Source organism: Lutra lutra, chromosome 16, assembly GCF_902655055.1.
Source record: "Lutra lutra chromosome 16, mLutLut1.2, whole genome shotgun sequence".
Classification (NCBI taxonomy): domain Eukaryota; kingdom Metazoa; phylum Chordata; class Mammalia; order Carnivora; family Mustelidae; genus Lutra; species Lutra lutra.
Window position 1 is genome coordinate 5,485,399 of NC_062293.1, and position 18,558 is coordinate 5,503,956.

At 51.0% G+C, this 18,558-nt stretch overlaps 1 protein-coding gene across 4 annotated transcripts in view; it reads right to left on the minus strand.

Annotated features, from left to right (window-relative positions):
* The window catches only part of SAP30BP (SAP30 binding protein), a 36,656-nt gene that overhangs the window by 9,136 nt on the left and 8,962 nt on the right, over positions 1-18,558 (minus strand). For all 4 annotated transcript variants that reach the window (XM_047707723.1, XM_047707722.1, XM_047707721.1 and 1 more), the window contains one exon: positions 3,924-3,966. In XM_047707723.1, coding sequence (XP_047563679.1) covers positions 3,924-3,966 — 43 coding nt within the window. The remainder of the gene's footprint in view (positions 1-3,923; positions 3,967-18,558) is intronic.

The window sequence follows — 18,558 nt, forward strand, 5'->3', positions numbered from 1 at the left end:
GCAGCTGCTGGGTACCCACTGTGTGCCAGGCCCTGGGCCAGACTACCTCTTAGCCCTGAGTGGCTGTCCGGACTGGCTGGTGAGAGCCTAGCTAGCACAGCCTTTGCCTTCTTTTCTCCCAGCGGCAGGTTAATATTTTTCTTAGCAGATGAGGTACTTTGATCTCCGCTCAGAGCGTCACTATTGGTATAAGTAGTTCAGTGCTGAGCAGGGCTGAGGGCATGGCTCTGTGGGCTCTGCCAGTCTCAGTTGCTGCAGAACAGGCCTGCACACACTGCTAAGCCTGAGGCTGGGGCAGAGTCTCAACACGCTACACGTGCCAACGCCTCTGGTTAGCAGCAGGGTTCTCACTGGATGCGACCTGACAACAGAGCGCTAGGCCGGCCATTTTGGGTGAGGGCAAGACCGGGATGGGGTGACCTACCCTGCTGTGGACCTGGGACATGAGTGCAGCCCAGGAGCAGTTTCCACCAAGGGACTACGTGCTCCTTTTTGCCCGGCCTTTCCCTTCTGCCTCCTGAGTCCTGAAGCAAGGGCAGTACCCAGATCTGGCTGGAGTTCAAGTCTCCTCCCAACTTCCCCCTTTTTTTCAGCCCTGGGAGGGGCTGGGGTTCTCAGCCAGAGGCTCAAGCAGGCTGCAGAGGCCAGCTGAGAGCGGAATTGGCCGGGGTGAGCTGTCCTCGGTATTTCTAGAGGGCAAAAACAAGGAGGGCCCTGGCATGCTTTGGGCACAATGAGAAGGGTGAAGCTCTTCCCTGGGGGTGCGGGGGTGGGAGAGGGAGGGAGGGAGGGAGAGAGAGAGAGAGAGAGAGAGAGAGAGAGAGTGTGTGTGTGTGTATGTGTGTGTGCAGCACGGACAAAGAATGCCCTTTGGCATTTGCCAGGAAAGCCTTTTGGAAAAACAGGGTGTGACACCGTTGCCACAGCAACCCAACCATACTAGGGCTCAAGTGGTGTACAGTATGACTGGGGGTGGGGGGGAGCCCCTCCTGAGCTCCCGGGTTAGGAACAAAAGCATTCCTATGAAGTAACTGGCAAGTGAAGGGACAGTTAGAAAATTAGGTAAAAAATTCTGCACAGCTTCCAGGAGCAATCTTTCAGTGATTCTCTTTCCTAAGTCCCAGCACGATCTCAAGTAGAAGGACCTCAAACTTGCATATATGGTCATTTGAGCAGCCACAAAGCCTCAAACCATTTTCCCAGGAAATCCGTTGAGAAATGTGTCCAGGCCCTTAGGGCAGCTCCAGGTACCATGGCTGCTCTTGGGTGTGCTGGGACATTCTAGAAGGGCAGCTGTACTCAGAAGTCTACCTTGGTGATTCACCCCTGTGCACAGCCAAGCCAGGAAACAGCCCTGGTATCCATAGCTACCCGGTGTGAATCTGAGCAGGAGCGGCTCGTTGGTCGAGCTTACGTAATGGTGGGGAGCAAGGAGTGCCGGGGGGGTACTGTGGGGCTGGGAGCAGGAAGCAGTGCAGTGCTCTCTACTTCACTAGGGACACGGAGAACCCAACCGATTACCACCCCAGGCCATTGTTCCAGGCATGGGCACGGGGTGCCAGTGGGGCACCTGGAGGGCATATGTGCTCGGCTCTGCAAAGTGGCCACGGTGCTGGAGAGACCTGTGAGTCAGCTTCTCTGCTTTCATTTGCTCCATTAAACCTGGGGCTACACATATGTCTACACATATGAAAATCCTTCCCATACCGGGAGAGCAACCTGAGAGTCCCATCTCCAGAGGTATTAACGAAGGAGCTGAGTGCAGACTGAGCTCAACTATCACCTTGTCACTGAAGATCGGTAGGAGGAATCAGGACGATGAGGCTTCAAGACCTACTGGGGTGAACAGAGAAAAAACTATGGGGGTAACCCTAGTGAAAGAACGTACTTAGAAGTAAAATGGAACTACGGATATGCCCAGTAACACGGAAGGATCTCAAACACATGGTAAGTGAAAGAAGCCAGACAAAGAACAAGATGGTCATTTCATTTCTATCTGTGGTTCTCAACTGGGGGGGGGGGGGGGGCAATTACGTTCCCGCAGCCCTCAAGGGGACATCTGGGAAATGTCTAGAAACATTTTTCCCTGTCACATCTGGCAGGGGGAAGGGAGTGCTAGGGGCATCCTGAAGACTGAGGATATGCTAAAACACGGTGTCAAACGCACGCCAGGCCCCCACGACAAGGAATGCTCCAGCCCAAAATGGCAAGAGTGCCAAGGCTGAGAAATCCTGCTCTTTATGAAATTCTAAAAAAAGGCAAAACTGTAGTGAGAAAAATAGATCACTGCTTGCCTGAGGCCAAGGGAGGAAACGGTCTACAAGGAGAGGGGTATGGGGAACATTCTGGAGTGAAGGGAAAAAAAATTTTTTTAAACATTTATTTCTCTTTAAGTTAGCTCTAGGCCTAATGTGGGGCTTGAACCCGTGCCGCCGAGATCAACAGTCACATTCTCCACCAACTGAGCCAGCCGGCACCCCTGGAGTGACAGACGTATCTTACACTGTGACTGTGACGGGGGTCACCAGGACTATATGGATGTGGCAAAGCTCATCTAATGGCACAAAGTGGCAAGGAGAAGGCAGGTGGAAGCTGGGGAAGAAGAAGTCGTGGTGGAGATGGCTGATGTGCCCCCATCCCACAGCCTGCCAGATACCGCGGCCTTGAGCACCGCGGCGGGCTCCCGGGCAGGCTGTTTGCAGACCTACAACCACCCCCACCCCTAGTTTCTTGGGAGTACATGCAGGGCCTGGCGAGGCGGGGAGGGAATGGGAGACCGAGGCTCTGGTCCATACCTACCCCTGTGGATTACCCACTCGAAGGAAGCCACACTCTGCTCCTCTGTCTGCAAAGCCAAGGGGCGCATCCCCTGAGCGCCATTTTCTAAGGAGTGAACACTAAGGTCTAGAAAAATTCTGGTTTTTATAGGATTTTAAAGACTCACTCAGGGATAAAGGCAGAATCCTGCTGAGGGCCTGGGCTAGTCATCGTGGTACATTCCTACCCAAGCCTTCCTCAGCAAACAAAAGTAATGGAACAACTTTCAGTCCTTTTAGTTAGGAAAACCAGAATGGGTCCCCACATCCTGTAACCCTTTAGAGGATCCCGTCCAAAAACGGGACAGGTCCAAGGGGCTACAAGCCACAAAGCCTCCATCTGGAAGAGTGGGAGTGGCTTTTGCAGGCCGCAGCCGCGGCAGCCCCGAGGCAGCAGGACCTCCGCTTTGTGAAGGTTAACACAGCAGGCAGGGAAAGATGGTCACAGTCACCACAGAGAGGGAGGGTCACCCTTTCCATGAGGTTGGGACAGGCTTTGGAAGAGCTGTTTACAAAGCCCACGACCAAACTGTCAGAGTTGAGGGACTTTCTAAAAAGGATCAGGAGGCTGGGGCTAGCACAGGACTGGGATGACAGGTGTGCCATTTTTCAGAAACATAACTGCCCCGCCCTCCTAAGTCACAAAGTATCCTAGACTCTGGGGCTGTGAGGCATGTTCCCTCCTGGGGACAGAACAAAGTGCCAGCAGAGGCCACATTTGCTCCTTGACTACACGAGTATGCCAGCAAAGTGGGGCGGAGGCGTTCAAGGACAGAGGACAGGTCTACGGCACAAGGGGAATGAGCTCCCAGCTGAAGGAGGCCCCAAATCCATCCTGACAACACTGGCAACTGACCGAAGCCCAATGAAACGCACCATGAATATGATTTTCAAAGAAGAATTGTTCCCTGGGTGTCCTACTCAGACATCTTAGCAAATGCCAAAGGCCCCGAGAGCGCACATGAAGAGAAGGCTGTCAGCAGAACGGCGGCCTTGGCTGAAGCAGAGAAGCCCCACGCAGGGGCAGGCCTGGGCATGGTGGGAAGCCAGGTCACTCCGGGCAAGGCTCAGACATCTGCCCCCAAGACCCTCCCCCGGGGTACTCACCAACTAATTCCTGAGGATCTCGCTTTTCTACTTCTGGGTTATCCTGCAAAAGAGAAACAAATACAAGGAGTTAAGTCCAGGACTCCTGACCCACAGCTCCTCTCTCCACTGAAACCACACAGGATTTTAAGGGAGGAGAAAAGGTGCAAGTGACACAAGGAACCTAAGAGCGAGCTGGTGCTTTGGGGGCCTTCTGGGACCCCGGAGCCACCTCAGCCCCCTCCGTCATCAGAGCGGCCAGGACGCTCAGATGCCTGCTTCAGTCTCTCCTCCACGGCCTCCAGCAGGAACCAACATCCACCAATGCCGAGGAGAGCAGACACCAGCCTCCATCGCCTGGATGCCTGGAACCTGCCCACCATCTCCCCTGGGGGCTGGTCAGCCATCCCTGATCACGTCGCCCCTACTTGGCACCGAGGAAGCAAGAGAAGGCAACTTCCCAACACGAGAATTCCAAGAGACAAAAGTCTCTGTTGCCAAGAGATTGATCTCGCTTTCAGTTTAAGCAGAAACAGGAGAGTTTATCGTCAGGGGGAAGCTCGTGGAACCCTGGGGCAGGCATGTGCTGGGCCTTTAAATAAGTGACTGACCCGGGCCCCAGTAAGGTCCTGGCACAGGGGCGGCTTCTCTCCTGGGTTCACCTCTCGACTCTTTACATTGGCTTTCTCTCGCTCCAAAGAAAAAGCTCTCCCTGATCCTTAATGCAAACTTCCACCCCGCAATACCACTTCTGCGTGTCCTTCGGGCTGGCCGAGAGCAGAAATTTCTGGGCAAAGCTTTCTTATCAGGCGTTCTTCTGGACTCGCTCTGTATTTCCCTGCTCAGAGTACAGGCTTCATCTAAACCAAAGCCACCTGGAGAAGGCTACGGTCCCAGCTCCCGTCGCAAGCCTGGACACAGGGAGGGAGGAAGGCTTCCCCTTGCTTCCATTGTCCCAGATGGCCGCTAGCAACAACATACCTGTGTCACCCATCTCGGGGGAAACCCGGCCCCTCACACACAGCCCGCTCAGGCCTCTCAAGGGCCACCACAGGCTAAGGATCAAAGTGGCAGAAGCTGGGCTCACAGGAAGCTGTTATCTCCTTTCTTTTCCCTTTGGTTGGCCGGGGCAGGGGCAGACAAGACAGGAACTCTGGAAAATGGGCACCCGGCCATAGCTGCAGAGCTCGTGTGCTCCACTTACGATTATACCAAGTAACATTTCAGAAAAGAAGGTGCCAGGAGGCCATCGAAAGCCCTCCTGTGCCATGGCTCCTGGCCAAGAGCAGAGTAGTCGTTCTTAACGTCCTTCCCCAAAAAGTCCCTCCTGATTCTGGGACAGGCCCAAACCCCTCACTCTTCTGAACACTGCAGCCATTCATTCGACCTGGACGGGTGTGACGTCCTAGGCCAGGCTGCTTAGCAACCGGTCTCCCCCAGCCACCCGCCCCCTGCCCATCAGGTGGGCAAAGAGGAGGCAGGCCTGTGCGAGGGAGCGGAGGGCTTGGGAGGCGAGCCTGGAGGACTGCCATGGCCAATCCAGGCTGGTCATCAACCAGCTGCTTTACGGGGAGCGCCCGTCTCCAGGGGCCCCACAACAACCCCTTTGTAGCAGTGACTCCCAAGGAACCAATGTTAAATAGCGTGGCAGCAACAAAACGTGGGGTTGGAAAAGGTCCTTAAATTTTCCCTCTAGGGGACAGCTTTCTGGGTGCTAACTGTGGGAAAACATCAGTCGGGTACATCCTACCTCCCCTCCCCCGACCAGTATTCCAAGGACTGACCCTTAACCATTCAAAGGCCGCCTGGGGAACCTTCCCAAAGCACCACAGGGCACCAGCCCCTCAGCTGGCCTGAGGAGGGAGGCAAGACAGCCACGTGGGAATTCCACAGGGTCCACTATTCCAGAGGCACAGGAAGTTGGTCACCAAACACAGTGTCTCTTCTACAGGGAAAATACTTGTTCACCTGCAGGTTCCTTGGGCTGGGTGAAAGGCTGTGAGCCACCCTGGGGCCTCCAGCAGCCTGTGTGTGGGCCCCCACCCCCAAGACAGGAGGGGTCGGGGTGGGAGGGGCGGGGATTCCTGCATTTCACAAGGCCCTTGCCTGGCTTAGCTAGGGGTGTTCAGTCACATCTCAGGGAGAAAGGCAATGCTGGGGCAAAAGTCACCAACAGGAAGGTGTTCTCCCTTCTTTCCATCTTTGGCTCGGTTACTCATTCTTTCAAACTAATCTTTCTACACAAACACAAAAAGTGATAAAGTTGATAGTTGGTTTCAATTTGCCAACTGGTCTACTCTTTGCTTTTTCACTCTTACAGCACTGCGTGGGTACACACGCGCACACCCCCGGGTGGGGCGTGTCCAGGGTGCCCCCGGAGCCCCATGGAGCTATGGACTCCTGCTCAACCCCAAACCCGCCATCCCCAGGAACAGCCCCTCCCCTGCAGCAGAATTCAGCTCCATGATCCCTCCAAGCAGAGTGTCAACCCCTATGAACCATGGACCCAACTCTAAGTGCAAGAAGACTCTTTTGCCTTAAGAGAATCCTATAAACCGAAAATATAAATGAGCCACCCCAGACGGGAAGCCATATACTTTTGCACAAAGTTCTCCGGGAAAGACCTTGGAATCTGTGGTTGTACGGATCCCTCCCTGTCACAACTACGCAGACCTTGGAATCTGTGGTTGTACGGATCCCTCCCTGTCACAACTACGCAGACCTTGGAATCTGTGGTTGTACGGATCCCTCCCTGTCACGACTACGCATGACCGGGACTCCTAGGCCCTGACAATGAAACAATGGGAACCTGTGCCTCCTGGTGGCCACACCTTGTTAGGTTTTAGAATGTAATTCTTCCGTCCTCTGACATGAATAAGCTGGGCTGTGAGCCTGCTGAGCTCCGGGCCAAGATGCCCCCCAAGATGAAGGCCAACAACCCAGGTTCTTTTGGATCCAAAAACATTTAACCCCACATCCTGCCCGAGCACAAGGATGCTGAGTTATGCCCCACACCAAAGGGCCTGTGGAGCCAAACACCAGTGTTCTTCAAAGGGGGATGAACCCAGGACCTCAAACGATGCTGAAGAACAGCAGCAAGGAAGCAGAGTTGGGGGGTCTGCTGAGATGATGGAGGATGGCTGTCAAATTCCCCAAAGATGCTTGCTGGGCTATTTCCCCTCAACTGTCCAGCAAGGTACATTTCATCCAGTAAAGGTAGCCTCAGGGGGAGACAAAGTCCTGGGGGCAGGGGCGGTCCACACCCGAGAAGAAGACCTAGACAGACACCCTCCTACCAGTCACGCCTCAGATACCAGGAACTCAGTACAAAATGAACCAAGCATTCATGATAGTTATTTTGGAAGGCAGCCATGAAAAAACATTTGATGAAGTATTTAATATGACAGAGCTAAGGAGAGTGACGGAAGGTTCACATTATTAAACTGCCAGTTGTCCAAGACAACGGTTATAAACCCACCACGGGTTCTCTCTGTGCCCTTAAGGAGGCTGGAAGGCAGCCGTTAGGAGGATACAAGTACAAAGCAACAAGAAACCACTGTTCTGTTCTTCTCCCATGGCGCTGTTCTGGAATGCACAGGAGGGTCCCTGTCTTGACTTGTATGAATCTGTCCCCCTGACCTGCAGGGGAATAGTCTCGGTTGGTCAAAGTCACGAACTCAGCCAGGAGACCTCGTACCAGACACGTGTCTGAGTCAGCCGGGAGGCACGGAACCCACAGCCCAGAGACTGGGACAGGCCTGGACGCAGGCGCGCATGGCCCTCAGATGCGGTGGGCCAAGGGCTTTCCCTCCGGTTCACTAGGAAGGTGAAAACAAAGCATCTCACCTAGCAGCTCCGAGGAGAAAAGACCAGGTAAGCCACTTCAGCTGTCTAGTTCAAGTCTGCGTAAGATGCCAAGAAAAACAAAACAAATGCACAGCTTCTGAAGAAGCTGAGTGAGAACACGGGAAGGGCAGGACAAGTGCTGAGCTGGTCTAAGACATAAACTCTGAGGCGAGGCCCCTCCTCCCGACTGTCAGCGCTCCTCTAACCTCCCCAAGCTCCCCCCTGAGCCTAAAGCCTCAGCGACTAGGGCGCCAGGGCATGAAGTGGCGGCAGCAGGCCAGGGGGTGGCCCTGGAGAAAAATGATCAGGACCTGCCCAATTTTGGTTCCTTAATCATTTGGGTCCAAGACCCATAAGGATGCGGCAGATACAACAGGGGCCTTGTTCTCAGGGACTGCAGAACCTGGAATATGGTTCCCCCTGTAGAGAATACAAAAGTCCAGCCACTCAGAAACTATGACTGGAGCAGAGGAAGGAAACAGAAACAATACAGCTCCATGACGTGGGCTAAGCAGCCGTTTGAGCAGGGAGGACTTGCTCAGCAGAGAAGTACCAGATCCTGGCTGAGAGACAATGCAATTTTATTTAGAGCCAACAACGCTTCATCGGTCGCTCCTGGAGCCAGCCCCACAAAGCCTGCTCAAAGGTCCAGTGTCCAACCGCAGCCACAGCCGTGCAGCCCCCAGCCGCTGGATTCTGGCCCATCTAAACGTGGGGGCTTTGCCCCAGCTCTGGGAGCATCGGGCACAGAGAAAGTACTCTGAACAGAGGGCAGAGGCCTCTCCCCACTGCCAGGGGAAGAATGCAACAGGCTTAACAGTTTTCCGATACATGACTGGCCTAATCTGCTTCTTGAAAGTAGGTGGCAGCTGGCGAGGCGGATTAGTAAAACAATGCTCTCCAAATCTTCGATTCTCCCAGACCTGGGACTGGCCAAGCAGTTATTAAGATCTGGTGACAGCTCACTGAGAGGACTCCTCACTGTGGTCCGAGGCCCTGGGTGACACCGTGCCGGCCACGTCGGCCCCCTCCTCCCAGCAGAGAGCGGCACCAGGGCCCCCGGGAGAACTGGCTACCCGCAACTCCTCCTCCCCACTCTTGCTGAAAAGTAAGCCTCACTGAGACCTCAGTCCTCAGCTCAAGGAAGTCGTCTTCTGTCCCACCCCATCAAGCCAATAAGGACCTTTGCTCTGTTTTGGGCCCTCACTGTCTTAGTTACCAAGGTGTTCCCAGCACCTGCAGGTTCCTGCCCTGCCCACAACAGTTGCTTGAATACTGCTCGACCCCGATAAGACTGAGACACACACACACACACACACACACACACACACACACACACACACTCCTTTGTAACAGGCCAGCAGTCCCTTCCTCCACCCAGTTCCAGACCGCCTTCAGCTGCAGTGCTCCCCGGCACCAGACTCCAGACCGGTTTAGAGCCACAGTTAGCTTCCATGTGCGACTCAAGTGTCAGATGGGGAGGCAGCAGAGGGGAACTAAGAAAGGGGCTAGACTTGGCAAAGAAAGGCTGACGAGAGACAGGCAGAAGGAGGAAGGCCACAGGAACAATACTGAATTAAAAACAAAAAACAAAAAACCCCCTTAAATCTAGCTTGACACTCCTAATCCTAAAACGAAAAAACAGAATTATCATACAGTTAACCCCTTTCCTTATTCCACAAATAATTTATTGAAGGTTTATTACATACTGGGCAGCAGGCCAAACACTGGGGACAGAATATGAATGCAACTCAATCTCGAGGAATAAAAACCACTTCCAAGCTCAAAAAAAAAAAAAAAAAAAAAAAGACTGTGGTTTGAGGGCCAAGAATGGGGCATATGGAGACTATCAGTAATCCCAAGGCTCGGCAGAAGTCACCAAACCCCATGTTGCACAGGCTCGGCCCTCCCTGACACAGATGCCCAGCGTCTGCGCCGTTTTCCCACACACGCAGGGGAGCCTTGGAGAAAGCCCATCACCGGCACATTTCCTTCTGCTGTATCCTGTTGGCCAGGATTGGGTCACTGCCATGGCAACACTGCCTGCCTGGGGATGGAAACACTCAACTTGTCAGAAAAATGGGCGGAAGTTGGTGGGGTCACTCTGGACCCAATGGACTCACCTTCACTGATGGGAAGGCTCAGTTCCCCAAGCAGAGGTTTCTACAGGAAAGGGTTAAACATGCATCCGCTAAGACAAATTAAGCCAGCTCTAGAACTGGCCTTGTAGGGCGCCTGGGTGGCTCGGTACTTAAGTGTCTGCCTTTGGATCCCAGTATCCTGGGATCATCAGGTTCCCTGCTTGGCGGGAAGCCTGCTTGTCCCTCTTCCACTCCCTCTGCTTGTATTCCTTCTCTGTGTCTCTCTCTGTCAAATAAATAAATTAGTTAATTAAAAAAAATCTTAAAAACAAACAAGGGGCACCTGGGTGGCTCAGTGGGTTAAGCCTCTGCCTTCAACTCAGGTCCTGGGATCGAGCCCCGCATCGGGCTCTCTGCTCAGCAGGGAGCCTGCTTCCCTTCCTCTCTCTCTGCCTGCCTGTCTGCCTACTTGTGATCTCTGCCTGTCAAATAAATAAATAAAATCTTTAAAAATAAATAAATAAATAAATAAATAAATAAAATCTTTAAAACAAGCAAGCAAACAAACAAACCTGGCCTTGTAGACTGAAGAAAAGAGGAAAACAGTTTCTTTTCCCTATCTGAAAATTTTAGCCCAAAAAGCCAACATCGCTCAGTGTGGTGCTGACGCTCTGTCACGTGGAATCATCCAGACTTCAGTGTAAATGCAAAGCTCTGGCCAAGAGCCATTTCCCAAGGGGAGACTTTGGTATCTGATTTGATTACATTTGATTCAAGACATCTGAAGACTCTGAGTTTCTAGAAAGTTGCAGAAGATGTTCAGAAAGGGACCTTCCATTCCTCCCTCTTATACCTAGGGGTGTCTGTGTTTGGGTCAAGAGGTCACTTCACAGCAAGAATCTGAATTAGCCCTTCAGTGGTGTGTCAGGTTGTACTTTTTTCTTAAAGGTCTTCCATAAAAACAGTGTCTCAACGTTTCAAATTGTTATTTGGGGACAAGGTGGAAGGGCTTGGAGCCAGACAAGGACAAAGAAAATAGCTTTGTGAGTCTGAGGACAGAAAAGTTAAGTCTTTCTGACATATAACTCGACATGCTCACTAAATTACACTACCATCATCCCATCTGAGAGGTCAGCCACCAAACACGTGTTAAGATTAACACATAGGACAAAAGTAACAGATACCAGAAAGCCAGGAGATTGGAAAGGCAAATTGGTCACCATCTGCAAAAAGGCAGAAAGAGGAATTAACGATCTATGGGGCCAAAAGCAAAAGCCCGTGCTTTTAAAGCACCATTTAGAAAAAAACAAACTCCAAAATTAGGAATGCAAATGAGCAAAATCTTCTTGAACCCAGAAATTGCACGCAGCATTTCAAGGGACAAGGATTAGAATTACAGAATGAGGGTGGGAAGTGCCAGATCCCTCCCAAAGGACAGGCAGCTTGTTTTCTGAATCATAGAATTTCAAAAAGATAAACCCTGACTAGGGAAGGAGGCACCCAGCCACACCTTGGTTAGTAATCTGTGGCATCTGGGCCCAAAGGGAAGAAGTATGTTGGGGCTTGCAGGGCTGAAGGCTGGCCGACTGGGCATGCAGGGGCTCCTTCTGGCTGCAGAACCACAAAGGAACGGGGTGGGGCTTCTGGCAGTCTGAGCCTCAGTTGACTTGGGGCAAGTATAGTCTGTTGGCAGTTCAGTGGAGCCAAGAGGGGAGGTCAGAGGAGAATAATGGTCCTCCTCCTCTGCAGGAGATCACCACTTCCAGCGATGACATTTCTATCAGAAGTGCTCAGCTGAAGATGTAATCAGACCTTCTCTGGAAGGCGGCTACACAAAGGACCTAGCTTGGAATTCTTTCAATCTGGACAACAAAAGAGCCATTTCCCTCTATAAAAGTGCTACAGCCTGCACTGCAGGCCCCCCCCCCCCCCAATTCTCTGTCCTGTCTGCTGCTCGGATCAGGTCACCATTTAGAAGCACAGATCCCAGCATGGAAATTCCATGACTCCCACTTCTGCAAGGGCAACCCCAGCTTTGTTAAAGATGAGTGGCCATTTGGCCATCCTGGTGAGAGAGCAGGGAAGCACGAAATGTTAAGTAAGGAGGCTTGGGCATTCTCAACAATTCAAAGGCCACATTACAACTTCCAGCAAGAAGTTCAGAGTGGGGGCGCCTGGGTGGCTCAGTGGGTTAAGCCTCTGCCTTCGGCTCAGGTCATGGTCTCAGGGTCCTGGGATCGAGCCCCACATCGGGCTCTCTGCTCAGCAGAGAGCCTGCTTCCCTTCCTCTCTCTCTCTGCCTGCCTCTCTGCCTGCTTGTGATCTCTGTCTGTCAGATAACTAAATAAAATCTTAAAAAAAAAAAAAAAAAAAAAAAAAAAAGAAGTTCAGAGTGGATGACTCCCAATCCAGCAATGGTCAAGGGCCATTTCCGTCTCTGGTCTCAGATGAGTCATGCTGCAATCTTTTTTCTAATCAGCACTCAAAGGGTCACGAGGTACAGGAGGCACAACATGGGGGAAGGTAGGATAAAAAAACCAAGATGGAGGGACCAAGACCAAGTACATATGCTCCCTCCCAGGCCCCGAACCACCAAACCCACTCCAAGCTAACACATATCATCCGAATCTCCCTTACCACGAGGCAGACATTATCATTCCCATCTTACAGATAAGTAAACCAAGGCAAAGTCCAATGAAGTGGCTTCTCGTCTAGGCGGTGGCAATGCTGAGACTCAAGCCCGAGTCTGTCCGACCCAAAGCCTAGTAGTACTGCTTTCCAATTTCTGATCTCCTCCCTCTAGACTACAAGGCGGCAGATAATAACGGTTTCTCCGAAGCCTTTGGTTCAACAACTGGGGAAGCCAACATCAAAGACCAAGGAGAAAAAATATCCTTCCAGGAATGACTCCATAGTAAGTCACAGAGCAAAGGAGGCGTTAAGGGGGGAAGACAGCCAAAAGTATTACCTTTTAACTGTAAGGAGTAGGGAAATAGCTCAAGGGTCCACAGTGCTCCAGTGAGTAATGTCTGAGCTGACCTTAATGGAATGACTGGTACTGAAGATTTAATCATATAACCAGGGAGGGCTGCTACCCTGTCCATAGCCTAGAGACTTCCTGGGTGCTTTTGGAAGGAATGCTACCAAATCCTGACCACTGTTCAGCCCTCCTCCCTTCCTGGGTGAACAATCATGGGGACTGTGAGAACTCAAGTTTCAAAGAATGAGTTATTTCTTCTAACCCACGTAAAGAGCACGGCATGTGTTCTGCCCACCAGAGCCTAATCGTGGTGTTTTGTTCAGTAACAATTATAAACAAATTATTTTTTTTTGCTACTGGAGGGTACTCACTCTGGTTTGTATTCTAGCTAGCTCACATGAGAAGAGCTTCAGGAACTGATGCGAAAAAGTACGCTAGTGACTGGTCTTTCCCTTAGAATAAGTGCCAGATCTCAACCTTTCCTGCATCATTCCTCTTTGAAGGTTTTTAGAAAATGACAAAAAAAGTTTCTTCTTAGAGCAAAGTTTCATTGAGCTATAACTCACGTTCCACACAATTCTAAGTGTTTAGCTTCTCATTTCCCACCACTGTTATAATTACGCAGACTGGAACGACACTGAAAACGTTTTTTATTCAGATGGAAACAAAACTGCAAAATATGTATGCTCTTATGTGAGCAAACAGAAAGGACAGAAGAATGAAATGGATGCACTGTTAAGATTGTGGAATTAGGTGATTTTTCTTTTACAAAATATTCAATTCCTGCTATTATAGTAATTTGACAATAAAATTAAAATAAAACAAAATCCTGATAGGAAAACCACCAGAAAAACAGTATCATATAACCCTTTCAGGTATCAAAGACCGCTAAGAAAAAGTCCAAGTTTATGCTCGAACAGCTAACCTTTGCTGTACCATCCTGAAGAGTAATTTTCAGTAGAATATTCCACAAGCATGGGTTCTTCTGAAGCTCACCAAGCAAAGGCACACGATGACCCGCCTGTGAAGGCTGGAAAAGGACTCAGGTTCCTATACCACACCGTACAACCTGCCCCCCCCCCTTTTTTTTTAAGATTTTATTTATTCATTTGACAGAGAGAGAGAGAGAGATCACAAGTAGGCAGAGAGGTAGGCAGTGAGGGGGAAGCAGGCTCCCCACTGAGCAGAGCCCAATGCAGGGCTCGATCTCAGGACCCCAAGACCATGACCTGAGCCAAAGGCAGAGGCTTAGCCCACTGAGCCACCCAGGCGCTCCCCCCAACTTTTAAAAAAAGATTTGAGAGAGAGAGGGGAGAGAGAAAATGAGCATGGGAAGGGGGGGCAGAGGGAGAGAGAATCTCAAGTAGACTTGGAGCTGAAGCCAGGAGTCACGTGCTTAACCAACCACACCACCCAGGTGCCCCACAACCTGTCTCTCTTAAGTAGCCTTCACGGTAAACAGAACCCTATGCAGCTTGTTTATGAAAAGCCTTAGCATCTTCCTGTCTGACTTCAGAGTCCTGGAGGAAGAGCACACTCAAAGCCCGAAGAGGAAAACATTGGCTCTGCGGCAATCCTGCAGAAGCTGGTGCATGTTCCGGAGCACCTTTCCTTGGACGGCCAATAAAGAGAATCAAGGATTTCAACTGGAAATGCAGCCCACCTGCAATGGCTGGGAGGCTCCTGGAAGTTCTTCCTAAAATCAGTAGCCAGTAACAAATTCCTTGGAAATAAGATCCATGGGCAGTTTCCAGTCTCCAGATGTTTGATTCTGAAACTTGGGAAGATCAGTAATAATGCCTTGACGGGAGATGCCTGGGTGGCTCAGCTGGTTAAGCCTCTGGCTTCAGTCCTGTATAGGCCTCCTTGCTTGGGCAGGGAGCCTGCTTCTCCCTTTGCCTGCCGCTCCTTCTCCTTGTGTTCATTCTCTCTCTTTTTGACAAATAAATAAATAAAATCTTAAAAAAAAAAATGCTAGGGGGTGCCTAGGCGGCTCAGTGTGGTTAAGCCTCTGCCTTCAGCTCAGGTTATGATCTCAGGGTCCTGGGATTGAGCCCCGAACTGGGCTCTCTGCTCAGCGGGAAGCCTGCTTCCCCCTCCCTCTCTGCCTGCTTGTGCTCTCTCTCTCTCTGTCAAACAAATAAATAAAATCTTAAAGGAAAAATGCTGGGGTGGGGGAGAGGCTGGAGAGGAGAAGGAGCAGGGGATTACCGAATCAGCTCTATCCAGTGGGAATCCTTCCTCTAGACTTCAAGCCAATTAATAACACTTGGTGACCAAGACACTTGACCTCCTTAAGGGAATTCAAGTGTGTGAGGTACAGTCACCTAAGGTGAGACTCGTGAGTGGCTGAGCCCAGCCTCCAGGGAGGATGAGAACCTTACAAGTCCCGGTGCTCTGGAACTGCAGAGACAATCTACCAACACAGTTCACAGAATGCCATCAAAGCACCCAGGACGCTGCAGAAAACTCACAAAGGACACACATGGCATTTAAAAATTTCAAGGGAGGGGAGCCTGGGTGGCTCAGCTGGCTCTTGATTTTGGCTTAGGTCATGATCTCAGGGTCCTGAGATCGAGCCCGGTGTCAGGCGACTTCACACTAGGTGTGGATGGGATTGGGATTCTCTCTCTCCCTCTGTCCCCAACCCCCACTCACACTCTCCCTCTCAAAAAAGATAAATCAAAATTTCAAGGGGATCACAGCATGAATCAGTATCCATCGGACACCACACAAATTCATGGATTATCCTTTCAAGCGGCTACCAAACTGTGAGGCTAGGAATACTGTTTCGAGTTAACTGCTGGGTACTTCTTTTGGCCTGCGAGTTCTGTGATAAAATTCCTGAGACAGCAAGGGTGCCATGAACTGAGAAGAATGTGGCAACTTGTGACCTGCAGGATGGGGGCCTCTGGGCAGACCCAGTTGTGTTAAAAAGCGCCCGCACGCATCACACCACCTAGTGAAGTGGGCATCACAGACGAGCTGAGGGCCGCTGAAGCCAGGTGCCTGTGGTCCCAGAGCTGCAGGGAGCCGAGGCGCGCTCAACCTGGGTCTTCTGACTCCAAGTCCACTAACTCCAAGTTGGCTCCAAGGGTATGAACTCACATTTCTGCACTATTTTCGGGGTCAAAAAATCTTTTTTAAAAAAGATTTTATTTGATAGAGAAAGAGAGAGTGGTTTCATATGCAAGGGGAGCAGCAGCAAGAGGGAGAAGCAGGCTCCCCACCGAGCAGAGCCCGAAGCGGGGCTCGATCCCAGGACCCCAGGATCAGGACCTGAGCTGAAGGCAGACACTCAAACAAAACTGAGCCACCTAGGCGCCCCTTAGGGTCAATGAATCTTAGAAATGTTTTATTTTGGGGCATTTGGGTGGCTCCATTGGTTATGCATCTGTCTGCCTTCAGCTCAGGTCCTGAACCCAGGGTCCTGGGATTGAGCCCTGTGTAGAGATCCCTGATCATCAGGGACTCTGCTTCTCCCTCTCCCTCTGCCTTCCCCCTCCACTCATGTTCTCTCTCTCAAACAGATAAAATCAAATCTTTAAAAAAATGTTTTATTTTAATCAGAGTTATACACACCTTTAAAAAAAATGCCGGAACCGTATTTTCTCCCACCCGATGCCACCTTCTTGACCCAGAGACACTATTTTGTTTTGACAGATGTTTGCTCTTCGGGCCAAGAGGATTCTTTCCCCAGGTCAAAGCCGGGACTGCAACACGGCAGGGAGCCGGCAATCCCACCCCGCACAGCATAGCAAAGCCGGCCCTCCCAGCTAGCTGGCAGCGGGCCGCTCTGGCTTTCCCGTGCCAGGTCATCAATGCCCGTGTTTGTTTTCAAAGGAAGGGTGTGTCAGAGACAGTAAGCCAGTGGAAATACCTTCATCCACAGGAACTGTGGGAGTGGAGAAAAAAATAAGCAAGGCAAAACGTTCCAGGGTAGCCGAGGTAGACCACGGACAAAAGAGAGTGGGAAAAGGAAGCCCATATGCCAAGGGCAAACAGATGGAGGAAACACTTAAGCCATCTGGCACCCTCGTGCCTACAGTAAAGAGCTGAAGGGGAGGCCTGCCACTTCTGGTCCAACTTTTTCTAGGAGAGCAGTGCCACCTTCTGTTGAGTGATCAGATCAGAGTCAGGCTGCTTACTGAGGAGGTAAGATCAGAAAACTGGAAGTTGGAGAGAAAAACACAATGGAACAGAAGTGCAGAAGCATTCTTCTTCCCGTGGAATGTTCGGCCACCTCCTTTGCTCTAGCGTTAGGGCAAACTCAGCAACCCAGAGCTTGATCCTGCCTCCCAGGCTGATGGATTAGAACCAAAGTCTCCCTCCAGAGGTGGGTCTGGAGTTACCATTTCTTACTCAACTTTCCAAATATGGGACTTTGCGCTCAGAGGCAACCCCCAACATCAGTGATAAAAATTAGGGCAATTCCCAGTCTTTGTACTCTACACTTGTACTTTCTCAAGTCAGCAGATAGTAAGTGGAGTGAGAGAACACTCAACTTCGATTATCCATAATGTCCACGCCCTTCCCCAGGAGACCACCTGGGCGGGGGCAGTGGTCAGTCCAACCCCAATTCACACATTTCTTTAGGACATTCTTTTTTTTTTTTTTTTTAAGATTTTATTTATTTATTTGACAGAGAGAGAGAGATCACAAGTAGGCAGAGAGGCAGGCAGAGAAAGAGGGGGAAGTGGGCTCTCTGCAGAGAGCCGATGTGGGGCTCGATCCCAAGACCCTGAGATCATCACCTAAGCCGAAGGCAGAGGCTTAACCCACTGAGCCATCGAGGTGCCCCTCTTTAGGGCATTCTTGACAAAGGCTTTCTTTCTTTCTCTCTCTCTTTTTTTTTGACAAAGGCTTTCTTAAAACTTGTCTGAAAAAGGTCCAGAAACAGGGAGCTCACTACCTTGGGAAGCAAACGTGTCTTCCGTAACTCTGTGCGTTGCTTTAAGGTCTGCACATGGCTTTCCCCTCCCTGCTCCTCCCCTAGGGGCCCTTCAAACAGCAGACAATGCAGGCTCTTCCCCCATCACCTCTCAGCTCCTTAACCTCTCAGGTAACGTGGTTTCTAGCTAGATCCCTCTAGCCCCCTCACCTTTATGACTGCTCTCCTCTGAATGCACTCCAGTCTCAAAATGTGGAATTTGTAATTCCCAAACAGGCCCAACGACAGGGTGACCAGCCTGGGAAGCAAGCACAGGAGGTCCTGGTGGTTGCGACCAATGCCACTGAGCACACACATCCCCGACATTATCAAGCTAATTATCTGCTCCTATTCACTCAGTTAATCCGCATAAGACAAATGAGGTGGATTTTATGATGATGCTTGTTTTCCAGGTGACAAAGCCTGAGGTTAAGGGACTTGCCCAAAGACAGCTGGAATTCAAACTCCATCTACTCCAGAGACTTAAGTGCCCCCGCCGTCCCGGGGTTGTCTGGTCTTACTCTGGAAACCCTCCCCCTTCCCTGCAGCTCAAGGCCCTGTACAGCTGACAGCTGACTGGATGCTACACACCACTGTAAAAAGCCGTGTAACAACGAGTCAGTATTACCAACCCAAGATCCTTGTTTCTGAAGAACAGTGGTTCTCCAAGTTGATCTGTGGACCCCTGGGGGTCTGCACAGTCAAAACTATTTCCCCAATACTAAGACATCACTTGCCTTTTTCACTATGCTGATGTTGGCAGGAGCGATGGTGGGTAAAGCTGGACCCTTTAGAACAAATCGAGGCAGCTACACTTAG